Genomic DNA, 20,733 nt, shown 5'->3' with positions numbered 1-20,733 from the left:
CAGGGCAGCTAAGTTTTTTTGCACGTGGTACACCCTGCAATATCAGCAGTTTGTACGCTGATGAGATGTGTGGAGCAATGCAGCGATAGTTCGTAATATGACAGAAATATTTAAAGAGCTCCATTCCATCAGGTTGTTTCTGAGTTTGGTCGTCCCTGTTCAACAGCGCATACGCTCTGGAGAACTGTTGAGATGCTCTGCGTTCTTTTGCTGAGGACGCAAAAAGCAAGTTGAATCTAGAGCAAGTAAGTTTCTTCTGGCAGTGTCAGTTTAAGCTTAATTTCTCTTCCTGCCCTGTTCTTTGTCATTGCACTGCAAGGAGGTTGTGACTCTGCTTGTAGCTCCAGCTCGCTGGCTGTGAAGCGGTAGAGGAGCACTCTTGACCGAGTGTGGCACAGGGGCAGAAAGGGGAGTATCAGGAAGAATGATGCTGGGGTGCATCTTTGCAAGAAGTTCTGCTCTAAAATATAAATCTGGAGGGGATCAGCAGGGAAGTATATGCGATGAGAGCACATCAACCTGTATTTGCCATGCCCTGAATGTGGGCGTACTACTGAGAAATTTGTGGCCGTTACCGGCTTGCTTCTTAATGATTTCTCTAGCCAAATGCATGAGCCAGTCCAAGTTCAACAGCCGCGTTTCCGTGTTAATGTGAGGCTGAACCCACGTGGCATGCTGTAACTTCTGTTAGCATGGACCCGTGGATTAGTGCATCTGTGTTGCTTGATTTGGGAGGGGATGCGTCCAGGTCCCACGGCACAGTCCAGTGAACTCTGTGCACATGGACAGACTGGTTTTGAGCAGGTGGGATGTCCAGATTGTGGAAAACCTTGGAGGTGAAGCTTTTTATTTTTATATTTATATATTTTTATGTATTTTTATATATATTTATACACACACACGCATACATGTACATACAAGTTTCCCACTCTCTGCGTGTGCACATATTCACTCTCCTTTCTACTCTTCTACTCTCCCTTTCTGAGTGCAGGAATAAGTATCTGTCAGAAATAGTTTGCTGTCAGCAGGCTTACTTGCCTCCAAGGGATTCAAGTGCCCTTTTGGGAACCAGTTTCTTACTTTATTGTCTAATATCCTGTTTATTTTTTTTTTTTTTTTTTGGGGGGGGGGGGGGCAGAGGGAGAGAATCTTAAAAAGAATGCTAGAGAGTTTGTCCTTGAGTATCCAGCTGCAGAAATTTCTCCTCTTTCACAGATTGCATTTGCGTGTACAGGGCACTGAGCAGACTATGCAACCAAGAGACAGGTTAGAAAAACATCATTCCCCTCCCCTGCAAAGGGAGAGGAGCGTGTCATTGTGTCTCAAGTCAAAATCAGTATTTTGGCTTAATCCAAAACAGATAACTTGGATGATCACAGTTACGTTAGCTCAAGCTTTTCTCTCAACTTTATGTATTGCATATACTGTGTTTATATATGGCAAGGAAAACTTTTGACAAAGCTCTCTGGAGTCCAGTCGAACTGTGTGGTTTTGAAATTTGGAGTTGCAAGTAATTTTTTTCACCGCTCCACTGATGAGGCATTTCGTTATCATGGGAGCCCACATGGACTGAGAGTCTCGCATCTTACCCTAGGTTCCTTGCATGCATTTCATCATTTTTCACTTTTATTTTTTCCATCTGATGGAACGTATGCCTCTTTGCTTCTCCCATCACTGTTGTTTCACAAGAATTATTCTGTCACACAACACTCAGCATTTTATATTTCTCTGAGAATGGTCAGGAGAATGGTCAAGACAGAGTACTTTTTTCTTTATTACAGTTAAAAAGTTATAATCGTTTTCCTAGAAAAATTGCAGAATACTCTATCTAATGCTAGATTTCTAAGCCTTTAAAAACTTGTTCCATCCCGTGACTGTGGGGTTGCTGGTGACAAATGTTTTATGGGCATACTTGAGTAGACACCCGCCTAAAATCTGTTCTTAATAGTCAGATTCTAAATTGGAACCAGAGGGGTAGAAAAACCAGATTTGAAACGTGTTTCTAAGGGTTTGTTTTTACTTTCGGTTGAGACTGCCTTCTCTCATCTTTTGTACCGCTGTCAAAAAGGCCACTCTCATGGTTGTTCAAACTCCATGCTTCTTGACAGGAACAGTTGGACCCCTCTTCAATGATTTTCAGATGAAACGACTTCCAAACCTCCAGAGCTTTAGCCTGTAGTTATTAGGCCCTTTGAAATAGCAACACATTAATCAGCTGAAATCAAGTGGTCCTTTCTCCAAGGCCGTGATATTGCTGTTCTCTTCTAGGTAGAACTATAGTCTAAGTACTAGTTGCAAGAGCTCTTTTTTCCCCTCTAGATATATCTGTCTGGAAAACAGCATTGTTTTATAATGCTGTGAATTAAATTGCTCAGTTCTATAACTGGCATTTTTACCATCCAAATCCTTAAAAGTAACACAAAAAAATCTAGCTTCCACTTGTTTGAGTTTTATTTTAGAAATTGACTTCTGTCCTTTTAATGTTTCTCATGCACAGCATGAAGTCCAGCAGAAAAGGTGTCAATGATGTAATGGATTATGTCTAACAGAACTTGGTCTAATGACGATGTGAAACATTGTGGAAAAAATAAATAGTGTTGTTAAAACCTGATCATTTGAAATGGGGGCTCTTGGTTACTGTCCATCACCTTTACCATGCTGAGCAAGTGAGGAGAACCTGTTAATGACTTCTCTTTCTAGCCTGTATCTTAGGCAAAAGACCAGGCTACAGAGACCTGATAAAATAGGGCATGGACTTATATGGAAACTGCTTTGACAGCTGATGCTGCAGAACCACTGAAAATGCTGTTGAAATGCAGAAATATTCCTATTTGTTTTATAAACACCCTCTGAACTTTTATATGTGCTGTATGTTCCCAGCAATCGTTTTCCATACCTCCGAGGCTAAGTAATTTCTGACTAGCTAGCTCGGTTTGTCTTGGTGCTGCGTTGTGTCACTGTAATGAAAGTTCCCTCTGCTGAGGCTACGGCAGTAAAGCAACTCGCCTTAAGTCGGTGTGGGGGCTCGATCAAAGCGTCGCTGTCTGAGAGTTGTAATTCAGCAACTGATTTACGCAGTCAGCATTAGAAGGGAAGTGGCAGCATGCCTCAGCTATCGACACTGCAGTGAGATTTTGTAATTAAGCTTTTAGTTTTATTTAATGGCTGAAACTTAATAATATACAAAATGTACTGTTGGATCTAAAATCACCAAGGTCTTCGTTTTATATCTTGCCTAAATGACCTGTGATTGCATGGTTTTATTAGTCTTGCAACTGAGCAGAGTGCTGTTGGTAAAGGACGGTGACAGATGCACTGAAATTGGTTCTAGTCCTGCAATTGAATGAGGTTCTGCTGGAGCTTCACTGACTCTTGTAAGACTTTGAGGTGGTGGCAGTTTTTTGTTGGTGATAGTGTGTAGTGTTTTTTGGAGTTTTTTTGGTTTTTGTTTTGCATTATGAGATGTTTGAGTTCACTAGTATCTCAGGGAGATGATACATATGAAACCTCCTCCAACAGACTGAGGCAAAAGTATTGAATTAATACCTAGTAATACAAATTTCCATTAAGGAGTTTGTATAATAATCACATATTTGTGCGTGTATTTTCATCTATCTCCCATATCTGACGTATCTATCTAGGTCTATACAATCACCTTGTTCTTTAGAATGACATTTCAGTTAGGATTGAAGCTGATATTCCCTTCTCTCTATCTTATGAAGCAAGTAAAGATTCAAGGGAGTTGAAATAGCTTCAGAGGAATTTGTTCTGGTTAGAACTTCTCACAGAACTTTTTTTTTTGATTTTAGGCTATCAAAATGTTTTTTGTCAGTTCTAATTTTTTTAATATGTTGAAAAACAAGATCAAAATGGAAAAAAGATTGCCTAATTGTAAGATCCTATTCTGCAAATCAATGGTATGGTGATATGCTATCTGGATGTCTGCTCATTTTATAAATCAGTATATCTTAAAGGTTATTTTACTGACTACAAATGCCAAGAATAGGATGACAGTCTAATTCCTGGCATAGCAACAGCTAGCGTAAAGTCAGGATTGTTCCGCAAAATGTGACTGCTCTTTGGGCAGGGCTGGATGTACTGTCATCGTCTTTTGGTGTATGTTTGGCCCCAGTAGATCCTGACTGGCCGTTTGTCTGATGCAAAGTAAGTCATTTTGTTTAAAAGTTGCAACAGCTTCTTTTCTGTGGGGGTATGAAGTCCTCGCCTGTAGGAGTCAGTGGGAAATACTTCTCTGGTACCTTTAGGTCCATAACACAAAATCTCTGTTGTCACAGTCATGCCCTACTACAAGTGCTAGTCTTGTCTTCATATCATAAAATCAGTAAGGCTGGAAGGGACCTCTGGAGATCATCTAGTCCAACCTCCCTGCTCAGCAGGGTCACCTAGAACATGTTAGACAGGGTTGCATATATGATGCCTGCCAAGCTATGGGTTAATGGAAGCAGAGACTGAGCTTTCTGGTCATGTGTAGAGTTTGCCCTTCATCGCAGTTTGAGGTGCGTTAGCTTGAAGGATCTGACTCATTTTCACCTACCTGTATTATTCTCAAAATGAGATTTTTGTTGCTGATCATTCCAGAGATTGGGGCAGGGGGGAGAAAAATCCAATAAATGTGTTCTGCCTAGCCTTTAAAAGCAATTGCTTAAAATAGCTTAAAGTTACTACCAGCATTAGGGCGTTCTGGGAACACTATGTATGAGTAGAAAAGGAAATGGGATCACAACATGCATTTTATGGCAGATCTGGATTTAGTTTGTTAACTTTGCATTTTCAACCACTCCAAGTTTAGAGGCTGTTCAGATAGGATTGATACTCATGGAAGAGGATTGCAGTTTGGCTTGATATCATTTTTTGAAAAGTTATTAAAAACAAGACAAAACTCAAACAAATAAAACCACTTACAGTCTCCATCATGTGTGTTACCTGTTTTGCTGACTCAGTTTGCAGAGTGGTTTACTTCAAAATTTGGCTTGTGCATTTGGTATCACTAGATTTGGTCAGATATTACTCCTGAGGCCTCAGATTATACCCTTTCTGTGCAAAGAGAACCTTAGCCACCCGTGAAATCAGTGTGTGTTGTACTGAAAAACGGTAGGGGAATGGACAGTAGGGTTCCTGGACCCCTTCCCAAAATCATGCATGAGCTTGAGCCTTGCCTGCTCTGAGCTGGTTGTCCTTGCTCAGCTCCACCATGCCAAGCAAACAGTGGGTGGGCAAACGGTGAAGATGCGTTTGCCAGTTGTCCCCTGTGTGGTGAATGGGGACCTGCACAGATCCTGGTGGACAACAGGATGAATTTCTCCTCAAGCCTGTGAAACGCCCCCCAGCCCCCCGCAGCAATTAGCTGGATGAAGTGGAGCAGGTTTGCTTCTCTAAGTGGTTCTGTTGTGTGTTGGTGCTAAGGATTCAATACCGAGCCTGGGCATTCAGGCTCGAGGGGTCCCAGGAAGGAGGGAATAACGCCTTTGGACTGACCTTATGTTCATGGCCTTGTACTTCACTGGAAACAGAGGAGAAGAGAAGCTAAAAAAAATGCCAGCCTAATGGATTCAAACAAAATAGAAAGAGAACACGCTTCTCGAGCAGATTTGTTTTGTCAAAGTAATAATATGAATGAGGTTAACAGAGATTCAAGGATGAATGTTCGGAGGAATAATGACTGAAAGGCCTTCTTACACGTCTTTCTCTTTAAACGCTCTTATGTATCCCCTCCTGTTTATTTCTCCCAGATATTCGTGGTCACTGTATGGAGCGTGGAACTTTACATGGTGCCCCTGGCTTTGCTGGTGCTCTTCGCTTATAACTTCTCTCTCATCAAGACCGAGAAGGTCAGCAGCACCCAAGATGCTCAGGCGAGTAAAGTAGCAGTAACATTATTGGCAGAGCTAGCTGGAATTTGCCCTTGAGCAAAATATCATGCATTTTAATGCTATTAAGTTAGTTGTGTAGCTAAGCAGCATTTTTTTATTTCCCAGTTACTGAAGAGAAACCTCTACCCTCTCAATTTTAATGACTCAATTCATGCAATAGACTATTCAGAGTAGTGAGGGGGGAGGAGACAAGTGTGTGGGAGGGGGATTTGACTTATTTAATAAGTGCAAATGTTTTTAACTGATCAGAATTAAGACAGACTTCCAAAGAGCCAAGACCCAACATCCCGTGCCCTGCCACTCTTGCCCTTTGCATCACACTGATGATTCATGATTCACAGAGGAGGAAAGTCAGTAGAAGCTGAAAAGAGAAGTTAGTTGTTTTTTTAAACTTTGTCCTGTGATTGGAGACTTTCAGAAGAAACCTTTTCACTCCTCTTCTGCCCCCCCCCCCGCCAATATCAATGGGAAATATATATATATATTTTAATTTGGCTTGCAGTTTCTTAACTTGATCTAGCAGAGGGAAAGGACATCTACAAAAATAATTACAACATGTGGCAAAGTGCTGCTGGTGGGATATGATATGCTGTTTGAACTTAATCCTAAATTTGACCCTTGTCTTTTCTTACATAACACTGTTAATTTAAGTTAAAAATGAAGCAAGTAAATTCATGAATAACTGTAATAATCTGTCTTTAAACATATAACAAGTATAGGAATAAAATTCAGGCAGAATTAGCTTATTTCTGGCTTTTGAAAAAAAGCTGATTGAGATTTGTACCCATGAAGAACACTTCTCCCCAAGCTGATCACATGGATTTTGTACAAAGAAAATAATATCCTAGTATTGAGAAAGGCAATAGCTGTTGTATTAGTTTTAGCAGTGGAAGTTCTAGTTTAGTTTGTAGTTGTTCCTAAATAAAAGAATTATTTAAAACAGAGGGAAAGTCATGTTATCCAGACCAGGATATGAACTGAATGTGAAGACAAATGGTAAGTGAAATGCTTATCTCCAATCTTAGCTATGTCTAGACGACCTTAGAAATATATTACGTATCTTCCTTGACTCATTTGTTTCATTAAGAAAATGAGAATTCGCATGTGGGAGAATCCCAGATAGTGTTGTTTTTCACATTTTTGCTTTTTTATAATACAAAACAATACAAAATAATGGTGAGTACAGCATACTAGATAAAATGCGGTGTGAATATCTACCAATGCCCATCATTCTTCCTGTGGTGAATTAGCTGCACGTTCCAGTGCGTGGTGTCCCACACACGCACAGGTCAGCAAGGTTGAATAGTGCATCATCCTGCTGGATGCTACAGAAGGCGTGTATCTGAGAATATAGAATAATTGCAGCTATACTCAAGAAACAGTCATACGAAACTTGGCCCATTTCCTGGTACAGCTCCTGAGCGATGCTATGCCGTGGAAATCAGTGGTGCATTTTTGCATAAGCAAATGTTAAATGTGTGCCAAAGTGCTTTGCAGGATTGGGATCATATGGAATAAGTAGTCAGTCAAAATGCCTTTAATATTACCCGATTTCTTTTTTTGTGTGCATCTATGATGTTGACCACCCGTAGGTCAAAAATAGACAATCAGGTGCTACTCTTAGTCACATCTGTCCTGCAGATGAGAAAAAGTTTTCTTCAAAATACTTTGCACAGTCTTTTTTCTTTTGTATTTGTATATTCAGACCTCAGCTGCCTGTGTACTACCTTTGTTTTCTGTGTGCCAGTATGAACATTTTGTGAAAGAAAGCAGCAGTATTTGGAAATCTGAACCTCAGATTCTTTCTCTGATTTCTGTGCTATAAAATAGGGATAACAATATTAACCTTGTGTGCATGATCTAATTGCTGGGAAGCTGAATTCATGAGTATTGGTAAAATGCTTCATGATTTACAGATGGGAGCTTCTACAGAAATGTGGACCATGATCAGTGTTAATTCAGCTGCTTAGGATATTCCAGAGAGCCAAAGAGTAAATCCGGGTATCTGAGCTCTCAGTGCCTCCTGCATACTTGATGCAACTACTTTTCAGAAAATATAAGAAACAGAACATCTTTTATTGTGATTCTTCACATTCTTTGTGTGTTAGTTGTATTTAAACTTGTAATACAGTGATTCAAATATTTCTATTAAATAACCAAGAAAAACTTGGAGGACCCTGTTAAAGACTCAACTTATAAAACACTTGAACTGAAAGCCAAGTGATCCTAATTTCAAGCCTTAGCCAAGTCTTTTGTTTTCTCCTCTACCTGTCAGCGCAGAAGTTAGAGGGAGGAAATAATGCCCTTTAGAAATCTCTATGAGGTTCGTGAGATTGATTATGTTCGTACTAATGTATTTTCTCCCATCTAATGTTTCGGTAATGGCCCTAAAGGGAGAGAGCAGTCGTTGTAGCAGTGAGGATGGAACAAGTTGGGTATAGAATCTTCAGCCTTGACATACCCGCTGGTTCATTTGTCACGCTAAGAACACGGCTGTTTACAGACAGTAAAAGTTGGCAATGAATTTGAAAGCTGTTGCCTTCAAACTACCGGACACAGCCACTAATGGTTTTATTTAGACTTAAAATTTGTATAGGGTCTTGCATGCTTTGTTCAGGATATCACAAAAAAGAGAAGTCCTTGAACATAGAACATTATTTCTGAAAGGTGAAAGTGGTGGGTTTTTTAATGACTTGCAATAGTAGTGGGAGAAAACTGCATAATAAAACGTTGTGGGAGTTTCATAAGCTTTTTGAACACTGCCTATCACTGAGAAGTATAGTGTTTTCTAATATGGACATCCACTTTTGCAGGAGCTTATGGGCTTGGATGAAGATGACGATGAAGATGACAAGGTAAGCACATCTTGTTGGCGTGTTAGCTAGAATCAGAAGGGACGTAGGAGAGCACAAACCAGGCATCCTAACTGTGCAGTCTGCAGTTGTTCTCCATATTAACTGGGAAACAGTTGGTAATGGTTGACCGACTGCTGAAATTGAAAATATGAGATGGGTTTACATAACATTCAGCACAGGATTACCTAAGTGAAATACATGAACTTCATTTGAATCTGAAGAGTCCCCAGTTTATTCTTGAAATCATAACAGAAACATGCACAGGTGTGTGCACACACACGTATGTGTATGGGTGAGTAAGGTACATAGACATGCATGAGCATGTAAGATTTCTCATCGCTTCTATTTCCAGTTTTGGGGCATTTTGTACTAATGACTTTCCCCAAATTATTTGGCGTTTCCTCTTCTTGAAGCCAGAACTGTGATTTGCAGAGGACTGGTTAGCATTTTCTCAACATTTTTTTTAGAGCTTGGAAAAGAGCTAGTTTTAGTTTGCTGAAATATAGAAAGAATTGGAATTGGAATCTTGTTTTATTGGAGCCCACTTAGTCATTCTTCTCACTATGAAAAATACATTGGCTTTTTTAAAAGTTTATCAAGCCACAGTGACAAATGATAAAGGGATTAGAGGGCATGACATACGGAGAAAGATTAAGAGAACTTAATATATACAGCTTGAAAAAACATAACTAAGTGAAGGAGGATCTGATAATCTATAAATACTTTAGAGCTGAAAGGTGAGGAGTTATTTAACGATTAACAGCATGCAAAGGAACATTAGCTGTTAAGAAGAAAATGTTCACAAGGCTATGTGAAACTTTAAGATTGCATACTAAGTTAATAAGCATCTTTTTGAATATTCTGTGTTCTAACAGAATGTTACAATGAAATTGTTGATCACTGAGAAGTTAGTCAATACTGTAGTTAGCAAGTCCACCTTAGCTCTCAGTGGTAGACATTAGAATTGAAGCTCAACAGACTAATTGATGGAAGTAGTTACTTTAAATTTAACCCAGTCTTCTGTGGTGGTTATATTTTAATGAGCAACCAGAAATCCATCAAAGTTATAAAATGAAGTGCAGGCGACCTAGTTGAATTACAGGTTTCTGGAAAGCACAACAATAATTTGAATGTTCTTATATTTTATTCACCATTTGCATTGTAAAATTGGCCTACTAAATGGAAGTAAGAATATATCAGTATCTGGAAGTAAACAGAAATCCTTAAATGATGGTTTCATTATTTTTAAAGGAATAGTACATATATAACTGAACTCTGGTAATTTCTGTTTTGTGTGTGTGTCCAAAGTTAGATATCTGTAAATGTTGACCTTGCATAGTATTTGTGTGATGCTTAAATGTGCAATTTATTGTGTAGAACCAATTCTATTCAGTTTCTTCTCTTTTAATATTCCTTTTCTTCATTTGTAAGTGGTGAGGTGGAAAAAATATAACGGATTAAGTATCTATTTAATACATTTTTCCAACTTGTGCTCTGCGACAGATTTGATGCTGCAAAGCTGTGGTATTCTTGGTCAGGTTTACTGCAGATGTAACTGACTTTTGTTCTCTCCGTATGTGCAGCTGGGACACTGAAATACAGATCTAGTGGCTTTGCATGTTTTGCCCTCTGCTAAACAACTCTACTGTCGTTTTCTTTGTTGATTTCTTCTAACTAAGTGTGCTGGTTTGGGAAAAGTCCTGTAAGTCCATGTTCTGTGGTTGATTTGACACTACAATTTTTGCCATAATCAAATTTGCCTGTATCTTGTTGCAAGGATTAAACACACTCAGAAATGGAGAACTGGTAGAGCTGGCCAAAGCAACTCACTGTAGACAATTACGGCAGGCTTCTAGGACAGTGTCTATCTCAGTATCACAGTAGTCATAATTCATAACTTGTGTTAATTTGGATCTTAGAGTTACTGGTCTATGGGATTCTGACACAGAATTACCAGGAGAGAGAGAGAGAGAGAGAGAGAGAGAGAGAGAGAGAACTGCCAACTACTACCATGTGTCCTGTGCACCATTGCCTTCATATCTGCATGCTGTCTTGGGTACATCCCTTTAGCACTGGTGATGGACTGTGTACACGCCCTGAGGAAAGACTGTCTCTTTAAGTGCTTTAGGTTATTCAGAGTGATTTTCCAAGTCTGAGGGTGGCCAAAGCGCTCTAGGAAGTATAAGAAAAATGTAATTTTATGACATTATCTCATTGCAATGTCAACATCATTTAAACAGACAACTATACTTTAAGAAGAAGTCTGTATATTCCCCCCCCCCCATACAAGAACTCCTAAAGTTGAAATCTGCTAGTTGGGCTGTGGTATAGGAGGTCACTGTTTCTGTTTCCTATCATCATGTTATATCAAAATACTCGCACACATAGCTTTTCTGGGTTCTGCTACACATTAGACATAACAGACCATGCTTCTGGGAATTGTAACACACCCTCCAAGAGATGAACTGTTTACAAATTATAAATACACAGACACTTAGTTCAAAAGCCCAAGAGCAGATTAACTCCCTTCCACCTAAACGATCTGTCTTAAATGACAGGGTTTAATTGCCAACTCCCGCTTTCTTTCCCCTTCTTTCTCCCTGTCTCCTGCCCAAAGAATAGCGTAGAGGACTGCAGAAGATAAGGGTGCCGGGTCTCGCTGGCGCAAGCTGCGCAGAGGAGGGAGAAACGCCTCCTCGGATTCTTGCCATCTTGGATGTAGAGCACAGGCTGTGCTGTGTCAGCTCGGGGCTCTGTCAGGCTGTCTGAATAAGGATTGCTTTAAAATTACTTCACTGAAACATCTTTTGTCCGCCAGTGGAAAGGTATGGACAAGTTACATGCAAGTCAAAATGTACGTGCTTTGTCTGATTGTTGTCTATTTCTATCTAATTAACTTTGGGGTGTTTTGTTATTTTTTGACAAAAACTGTAGAACTTCAAGCAGACAGGTACCTCATGAATGAATGTGTCGTAACAGTCCGCTAGAAAGATTCTTGCAGTCTTCTCATGATCCTAAATTGCCTGGATTAGAGTTAACATTTTCTCCGAAACAGACAAAACTAAGTTACTACTGTTACCAGGTCTGGAAATTGATTCAAAATAAAATCAGAGACAAAACAAAATCAACACCAGTTCCTGTTCTCTTGGACATCTTCCACCAAGTGGTGAGCCAAGGTAGCCCTGCTTGGCCAGTGGGATATAATAGAGTAGGATCAAATGACACCGTGTCTTTAAGCCAAGTTTTTGACAACTTCCAAGAAATTTTGAGTATCTCATGCTTGGGGAAAACAAAGTGGGGGAAGGAGTCTCCAAAGAAGAAAAATGCAATGTTTCTGAGGTAAGAAATTCTCTGTCAAAAGTAGGTACCAAAAATACGCCAAGCCTTATGAGTACAGTTCGAAAAGATTCCAGCCGAACAAATTAAAGTCAAATTCATCCAGTAGCAAACAGCTGACGTTTTTCATTTGTGTTAGATTCAGCGTGTGGGAACCTTCCGTATGGATCTTATTTGTATGGGTGGATTATGATGAAAATTGCATTAATTTTCTCCACAGTAAAGGTCAGTAATTGAAACACGAACCAAGAGTCTATTGTGTAAGATGCTATATCCTCATACTTAGGAAAGGTCATTCAAGACAATATCATCTCATTGTTTTTTTTTTCCTTGAAAGTATAAATAATTTCATTAGAAAAAAAGCATTTTTTCTGCTTTTCTCTTCAACAATTGCAATAGACTATTTCAACATCTCCTGTGAAGATTGCTGAAGAGAAATGATGGTAAAGGCTTGGAAAATATGGTATACAGGGTATGTTCAGACTAACAAGGAGCACCCACCTTCTCCACATCTGAGAAACAAAATTGTGGGCAAGATCATGACATAAAAAAACAGGGTGCATTTTTATGTTGGCATGGGCACCTTAAATTGATGCTCTTAAGTGACCTCCCTTTGTGGCTCCTTTCTTATTGCTTCCTGCTGAGTTAATGTATAGACTATGAATATGTTAGTGTTCTTTGTAGTTAACAGAGATGGTTAAGGGGCAAATTCTGCTACTGGCCTGAGCTATGCTCAGTGCAGAGCTGGAGGGAAGGGGGCATATCTAAGTTAATGTAAGTCATCTGATCTTGCAACCATCCGGACTGAAGTAATATCAGTTTCCAAATACCACTTAGGACACAATTATGGCTTCTGTAAGTTATTCCCAAGCTTCTTGTTAGCCTAATCAGCTTCTGGTTAAGGAAAGCCATGCTTGCTCTTCCTTTGGAAGCCTCTTGTGTACCAGAAGCTGGAAGAGAAGGGGTCTGTTGTTGTTTATTTGCAGTGCTGCACTGTGTAGAAATGCCATCGTACGCATCCTTAACTTGGCACAATGCTTGTCCTAGAAGGTGGTGCAACAGCAATGAAAGCACCTGGATGTTTAGGAATGATGGGAGATGAGTTATAAGGAGGGGGACTTGCAGAGGACTTCTTAAGTATCCTTAGGGACTGTTGTCTGGCACTTTTCCTGTATTGAACTCTGAAGCTCTGTACCAGCCTGGAGATCTTTCTCTTGCCCTGGAGCTAAGTAAGCCACCACTGCAACAGCAGCCAGCCAAGCAGGCCGGGGGACCAAGCGCATAAAGCTCAGGAGTTCTTGTCCCTTGAAAATTCTTAAAATGTTAAAATTTCTTTTGAATTTGGCAGATGCGTGAATAGGTCTATCCTGTACCCAGAACTGCTAAAGATCATTACCTAGATCGTGGATGATGATCCGGTAGTTTGTCTGATCGCCGTGTGCTTGTTCTTAGGTGTCATGTATGTTTCCAGGAGAAAGCACTTATTTTTCTCAAAGTTGTTTCCTTTCTGACTTCCATCTTTTAAATAAAAGATGACCGATGACTTCTTAGTCTTCATTCAGGCTTCTTTCTTCTTACATACATACTCCTCACCTGAATAGTATTTCGTTCTGGTGCTAACACCAGTATTACTTTAAAACTTGTAGCAATATCACAAGACTTCCGGTTTCTCTCCATTTCTGTGCAAATATGAGCGAGTACAGAAAAAGTCTGTCAAACCCTCTGCATCTCACGCCTTTCCGGAAGGAAAGCAACGGAGTTACGAGCTAAACCTCTCTGCTTAGATCTGATGTTTAGGTGGGACTTAAGGACTTGAGTATAGACTTTGCTGGTCCTCTGCACCAGATGAAATTTGCCCAATGTAGGCAAAAAGCGTGGGGCTGTTTTTCCCATAATGATTCAATAGCAAAGCTAGATTTAACAAGGCATGGGGTAGTCATCTGCCTTTTTTGACAGTGGTCTCTCAGCCTTTGCTGTAGGATTATATGCCCTGCTTTTAAAATGTGTCCTTTTAAGGCCGGTTGTGCTCTCCTTCATATCAGTCTGAAGTAATTCTATTGGTTCTGGTGGAATTACTCCAAATTTCACACCTTTTTAACTGAGAGCATAAATTGACCTGTATGTGTTGCATTTCCTCTCTTTGGTAATTATTTCAAGTACACTCAGATTCGCTAAATTTCCACAGCTAAGCAGGCACGTTTGCAACGTGGTGTTAATAAACAAAACCGTCCAGCGAGGCGCGGTTTCCGGCCGGCGCGAGGCGGGCGCGCAGGCTTTGGCAGGCGTCCCGTGCACGTACCCTTCCTGCGGAGCCTGCCCCGGGCGCGCAGCCGGGCGGCGCGGGACGCGGCGGCGCCGCCGCCGATGGCCGGGGCCGCGTTGGCTCCCGCCGGGCGGCGCGTTCGGTTCGGCGTGGCTGCTGCGGTGGCTCTTTTCCGAGCTCCGCGTGCGATTCGTTTTAGCTACCCGAAGACCGGTCTGCCGCTCCCCGGCTACCACCTCCCACAAGAGCTTCGCTCTGCTGCTAGGTGGGAGCTGCTAGCAGGCAGTTCCCTGCAAACTGTAGAGGCCGGTGAACTGCTGTTTATGCCCCGTCGAGTCTGGGTTTTGGAAGCGCTTAGTCGCCAGTATTTAGGCCTTCGGAAGACCTACTTGGCAAAGGCTTGGCCCGACAGCGGTAACTTTGGAGTCCAGTGCTCTAGGAGAGCACGTGCCCGCAGCAAGTGAGATCAACTTCGGTGAAATCTATTTTTGTTTATTTTGGGTTTTTTTTTAAGTGACCACAGCATTTTTTTTTTTTTTTAATAGTGGGACAGAAAGGTATGCATACCCTGAGCTTTTTTCCTCTTTTGCTCCTTTTTTCCAATCTTGATGCTAATGCACAGGGGAATTCGTATCTGGTGCATGGGACAAATCCTGATAAAAACATCCCCCTCTCTTGCTTGTGGCAGTAGTGCCATAATAGGCTAGCTGCTTTGTATATATTTTTAAAAACAAAAACAAAACTAATTCTGAAAATTAAACCTGAGCAGGGCTAGGCAGACTTTTTTATTCCTGAAAATAGTCAAGATTTTCATTCCTGATGTAGCTGTCTGCTTTCTTCCTCCTTTTGTGTTAATCTCTATTTATTTTTTTTCTCCTCTCCTTTTTCCTTAATCCTTGCCCCTAAGTGTTCCTCAGCTTTATATAGAGAGTTTCCCTTGGCATGCCAAAAATCTGCTGATGAATACCACTTGTATGAAAGTTGCATGCAAGACTTGTTTTTGTGAGAATGATTTATATGAAATCCAAGCGGTATGGCACTTAGAACGTGGTAGGGACTTCAAGCTTGAAAATTTTAGTTGTGTGCGTACAATAGTTGCAGTTTCCACCAGAAGCACGTTTAGAGAACCACATTAAAAATGGTCCTTGAATTTCGAGTGTGGCGTGCAGTTTTGGGTGCATCCAGAGCTGTAGCTAGCCCTGGCGTGGATTTCCATGCTGATGCTGGGGAAGTCCCCTCGCAGCCTGCCCCCGTATTTCGCACAGTTTCAAAGTCTTTGCCATTGGAAGTGCATCAATTTTGCAGTTGTGCAAGAGTTTCTTTTGCAGCTGTCCCTGACTGAACCCAACGTGGCTCTGTAGGGAAGGGAAGATCACAGAAAGATAGTTACTCTTTGACAGCATTTACTTGTCCCATTTATTAACCGATACAGATTTCACAGAAAGAAAAATCTGAACGTAGCCTTCGTTCAGTAGGACACAGTTTTGGTGCCTTCGTTTACAAGTTCAAGTGAGTGTGCATTAGCTGTACACAAAAGGCTTAATTTCTGAATTTGATGGTGTTTTTTTCCCCCCCTCCCTGACATAGTTAATCTTTTGTAAGACCCCTTTTGTGTTTTTGGTCAGGCAATTAATGCAAAAATGAAGGTTTCTTAAATTGAGATATGCAGGGACGATTTGAAGTAGCATACTGGTTATATAATTAATTCTCAGTTGTAAATTCATTTTGATGGAGTTAATTCTTTCCCAGAGGCTGAGGACTAGTTTTGGTCCACCCACAGGGCTGTAATCAGCCAAGAAATGAAGAAGAAAGAGGCCTTGAAGGAATGGCAGTTTCACAACTGGCTTTAGAAAGCTATGCCAGAAACAAGTAGGGTATTTTATTTTTAATTCAAGCAAAAGCTTCTCCGCTGTGATTTTGAACCATGGGTACCCACGTTTTGTTTTAAGGCAGCCGTTGCATAATATGTTCAGACAGATCAGTCCAAAATAAGTCAGAAACAAATGACATCGAAGCGGATGGAGCATATTATTCAGGTTGTGGGACCTTGCACAAGTGGGGAAGTGTGTAGAGTGGAAGACATTCTTGGGATTATTTTTGCATCTTCCGCAGACATGGCACTGCTCAAATATAGCTTTCTGTGTGACAGTTGCCCATTTGTTAATCAATATGGAGCAGTGACTGTCTTCCTGATGGGCGCGTGATCTCTTGTACTGCTCCCAACAGCATTTAGTGAGCTGCTGGCTTCAGAAAGCATACGCAGCGCTCCAAAATCTTAAATAGTTTAGCAAATCACACGTTTGTCATACTTCATTTGTCTGCTGCTGTCTCTCTCGACCAGTGACCTAATCATACTGTATGTGTGTTTAGGCTGTAGGTTTCCAGAGCAAAACAATAACAACAAGGAAAAGATGTTGATAAATTTCCAGCATTTTCAAATGTTTCTGCACAAATACTGAAATGTGTAGTATGAGAGCAGTAGCCAGTCCGTTCTGCTTTCTAATCCTGTATATCTTTTACAAGGCTCTCTCATCACCGTCTCTACCTTTTGCCTTGCTGGGTGTATTTTGTATTATGAATGAAAAATGCCAATGTTTTTAGTGTGTGCTAGGTTAAAAAAAAACATCAAAAAACGGTGGTCCAAAGACAGTAGGGGTTTCTGTTTTGTTATATTTTTCTTAGGCTGCTGGTTGCTGCAGCAGAAGTTACGTTGTATTTCTTAAACTGCATTATCGCCACATTCAGGAGCTCAGTCAAAGACGTGTAAATGAAGTCAGCATGCAGCAGATAGAGTTGTCGGATGATCTTCCTTGCAGCTCTGGGAGGCAAGAGTAGGCTTGCCCTGGAACATCGCTTGATCTAGAATGTTTTCTTTACCCCTTCCCTCTGAATCCGGACAAAATGAAATTCCTCTTGGCTGGCTTTCTGTGAACTGTTCCCAAAGTTTGGCTTGCAAGTTTGGTGCATTAAAGCCAGGTTATGACTAAGGGAACGTTGTACCGTTCTAGTGAGTGAAGAGTTAAAAGTAATCCTAATGAGTCATTTACATTTGAGCCTAGCAAGGTTATAACTGAAGTTGTGTGAAAATGACTTTTTGGTGCTATTTTCACATAAACTGACTATTTATTTATTTATTTTGTTCTGGGGTCGTTTCACACCCCAAGGGTTACATTTTTGTTGGTGGTTTTATTAATGTAAAAATACTCATTTTCACACCCAAAAGTGTGATTATTTAAAACCCCGCTTCTATTCATTCTGCACTCGCTTGCAACCTAAAGGCAAATATTCAGATGTCTGGAGCTTGATAACTCTGCGGTGGTTTTGGCTAGCGTTTTAAACTCGAGGACTTCTGTGACGGGAAGCGGGCAGCACACCTTTGCTTTTGAGGGTTAGCAGGGCTGCGGTGTACTGTCTGGCTCCCCGCACCCAGCGGCGGGTGGTACGGTGTTTCGGCACGCCGAGACGCAACGCGATGCAGTTTCGGGTGCAAGCAGACCCTCTCGCGGTGCCGTAGTGCCAAACGGCTGTAGCAATGAGCCTGCGCTTATTTAGCGCAGATCCAGCGCAAGCAGCCTCTGCCCCTCTCTTGCGCAGCAAAGGGAGGTGAGTTCGTAGCGTAGAGGGCAGAATTACAGCCGGCGCTGATACGAGTGCATCTGGCCCTTGCTTGCTTCCACCTACCCTGTCCTCTTCCTTGCCCCGACCAGTGAGAAATGATGGAGAACGTGGAAGTGACTTGAGTTGTGCCAGCATCTCCCCTGTCTGGGCACCGACTGGTTAAAACACAACTTAAAAATCTCTTTTTTTCCTAAATTGGGCTGGTTTCAGATAGTCTAAATGTGGTGTAAAATCAGTGTCCTGGGCACTGTGTTTTGCGAGAAGTGAATGTTTTGCTGATTTTGTGCTAGAATATCTGCAACCACACCAATTTGCATGCCTGTATGTGTGTTAGATTGCTGGCAAAGAAATGCTGAATGCTGGTAATTGTATACTGATTTCCAAGGCTGATTTAAGTCATTTTGATTTTTAATTCATTCTGTGCATCCTTTTTATGTCTGCACATGTGTAGTAATGTCCTGTAATGTTGCTGTCTAAAATAAGCAGTAAGAAATGAAGTTATAAGATGGCTTCTGTAAAAGAAAAATGACATTTTTTCCCTTTTTTTTTCCTTTTAGTAAAAGAATAGATCTCTGCATAGTAAATTCAAAACTAAAGTTTCTAGTTTGGCAGCAGCTTAAATTTTTCGAGGATATGCTGTTTGTTGGCAAACTGTAGTGTTCCCTTTAACTCAAATTACTGACCTTTTTCAGTGATTGGCTTTGCATGGAAATACATGTGAAACAAATTTGTAGTTACAGGCCACTCTGTGTGGTACAGACACCTGCAAAACAGCCCAAGAACAGCACAGGAGAGCAGGAGGGAGGACACTTGACTGTGCTCGGACTCAAAGTTATGTTATATACAGTTAGTCTCACAGGCATGGCCTTAGCCCATGACTAAGGCAGGGTAGTCTGGATTAGTCTGCTTTTGGTGTTGTGCACAGTGAGGTTGTCATCGGAGTGGAAAGCATTGCTTAGAGAGGATTGTTTGACTTGACTAACAATGCTATGTGGAAAAAAAAAAGTGAGGAAAAAAGATGACTTCAGAATTTGGGATCTCTAGTACACTCAAACTGCTTGTTCATTCCAATGTCTGGTATAATAAAAAATAGCTTGTTGGGTCTTCTGCCAATCTTGAAGGACACTCTAGATATCCTGTAATACTGAGGTTAACATTTCTTGAGGGAAAATAGTCCAGAAGAAAAAGTATTAATCATCAGCCAATACTTAATGTTGCATTCAGTAACCGGCTGCTAATTTACGTACAGAAAACAATCTCACTGCTGGGTGCCTGCAAGGCTCAGAAAAATGATATTTGGAAGTTCTGCATAAGTCCCTTCTTGTTCTTGGGAAGCACTGGCCACTCCGCGCTCCCCTGCAGATCATCACTCCAGAGTGCCCCCAGCTGTTCTGGTTGGACACGCACATGGGCTCTCCGCTGGTTTGAGATACTGCTGCCCATGATTTTTGCTGGAAAATATAGAAACTTCTGCTCATGTACTGGAAGAAAGAGAAAAAATAAAAAGATGCTATGGGCATTAATGTTTATTGGATATAATAAAGCTATTGTGCATGTTCTTGCTTTTGTTAGTGATAAAGTTGGTGTACAAGTATGCACCAGTGCATACTACACATTTAAGATTGCATCAGTGGTACTAGCAGAATGTTACCTTCTTCATGTAGCTGTGAACATATTAGGAAATACTGAATACATAAAACGTTTTCATTTCCATTTTTATTAGGAATCTGAGAAAAAAGGTTTAATTGAAAGAATCCACATGGTCCAAGAGATCATCATAGCTGTTCAAAGCATCCTAGAAGAAATAGCGTCGTTTGGAGAGAGGATTAAAAAGTAAGTGATCAGTTTTCCTTCCTTGGCCATGATACGCATGAGAGAAGAGCCAGGATGATTATGGTGGGGTAAATTTCTTGATCCAAAAATAACTGCAAGGGGTAGCAGGAGAGACTTGACCAGTCATAGTGCTGTTTCTTCTTCCTAAGCATTTCCAGAGCAGAGAGAAGGGAAGCAACCAGATGCTTTACTGGTTTTAGCTCTCATATTCAACCATTTATCCCAATCCCTGATCTCATCTGAGTGCTGCAGTTAGGGAGCCATGACGCCAGTAAAGTTATTGCTGGGAGACATGGGCAGCAAAATATTAGACTTCTCTTTGTGCTTTCTCTGTAGAAAGTAGGGAAGAAATGATGGTTGGTGTTGCCTTTCTCATGCCCTCTTGCTCTTGCCTGGTTGCAGGGGTTATCAGTCACTTGTTTCTCACTCCAGTACATTGATGCACTTCTCTATCGGTTTGAGCTGTCTGCTTCCTGCTGATGCCGTGAGGAAGCCCGAAGGAGGTTCTCTGAGTCTTGTCGCCTTGGGAGGCACATGGGGTATTCCTGGCCCTAGGAAGAAGGGAGGTGAAGAGCCTAAAAAAAGTCCCTGTCCACAGACACGCACCAACTTTTAGAATCTAGTCTTTATTGCAGCTTAATTGACCCTCATTGTTTTCTATTTTGAACACAAAGTGATGGTTTGTGATTGAGCCACACTTTAATAAGGAGCTGGGTTCAAGCTAAAAATACAGCAAGCCCATGTGTTGTGGTTCCACTCCGCACACCCCAGCTGGAGTGGAAGTGGCCAAGAGATGTATTCCCAGCTATGAACAGGGCACTGTTCTGTCCAGCTGCGTGGCAGGAAGACTCGGAGGGCTTAAGCACTGTTAATTCCTGTATTCATTGTGGTAACAATGATCTTAAAGAACACATTGGATATTAATGTGGATGTTCGA

The 20,733-nt window shown here is 41.1% G+C and overlaps 1 protein-coding gene across 1 annotated transcript in view; it reads left to right on the top strand.

Moving 5' to 3' along the window:
- Positions 1 to 20,733, top strand: part of MCTP2 (multiple C2 and transmembrane domain containing 2) — a 107,253-nt gene that overhangs the window by 77,600 nt on the left and 8,920 nt on the right. The window contains exons 17-19 of the mRNA XM_062583310.1: positions 5,751 to 5,873; positions 8,705 to 8,746; positions 19,687 to 19,796. Of these exons, the coding sequence (XP_062439294.1) occupies positions 5,751 to 5,873; positions 8,705 to 8,746; positions 19,687 to 19,796 (275 nt within the window). The remainder of the gene's footprint in view (positions 1 to 5,750; positions 5,874 to 8,704; positions 8,747 to 19,686; positions 19,797 to 20,733) is intronic.

The sequence above is a fragment of the Rhea pennata genome, chromosome 10 (genome assembly GCF_028389875.1).
Source record: "Rhea pennata isolate bPtePen1 chromosome 10, bPtePen1.pri, whole genome shotgun sequence".
In the NCBI taxonomy this organism is placed as follows: Eukaryota; Metazoa; Chordata; class Aves; order Rheiformes; family Rheidae; genus Rhea; species Rhea pennata.
The sequence above is the reverse complement of the archived record's forward strand: the minus strand, read 5'-3'. Positions and strand labels throughout refer to the sequence as shown.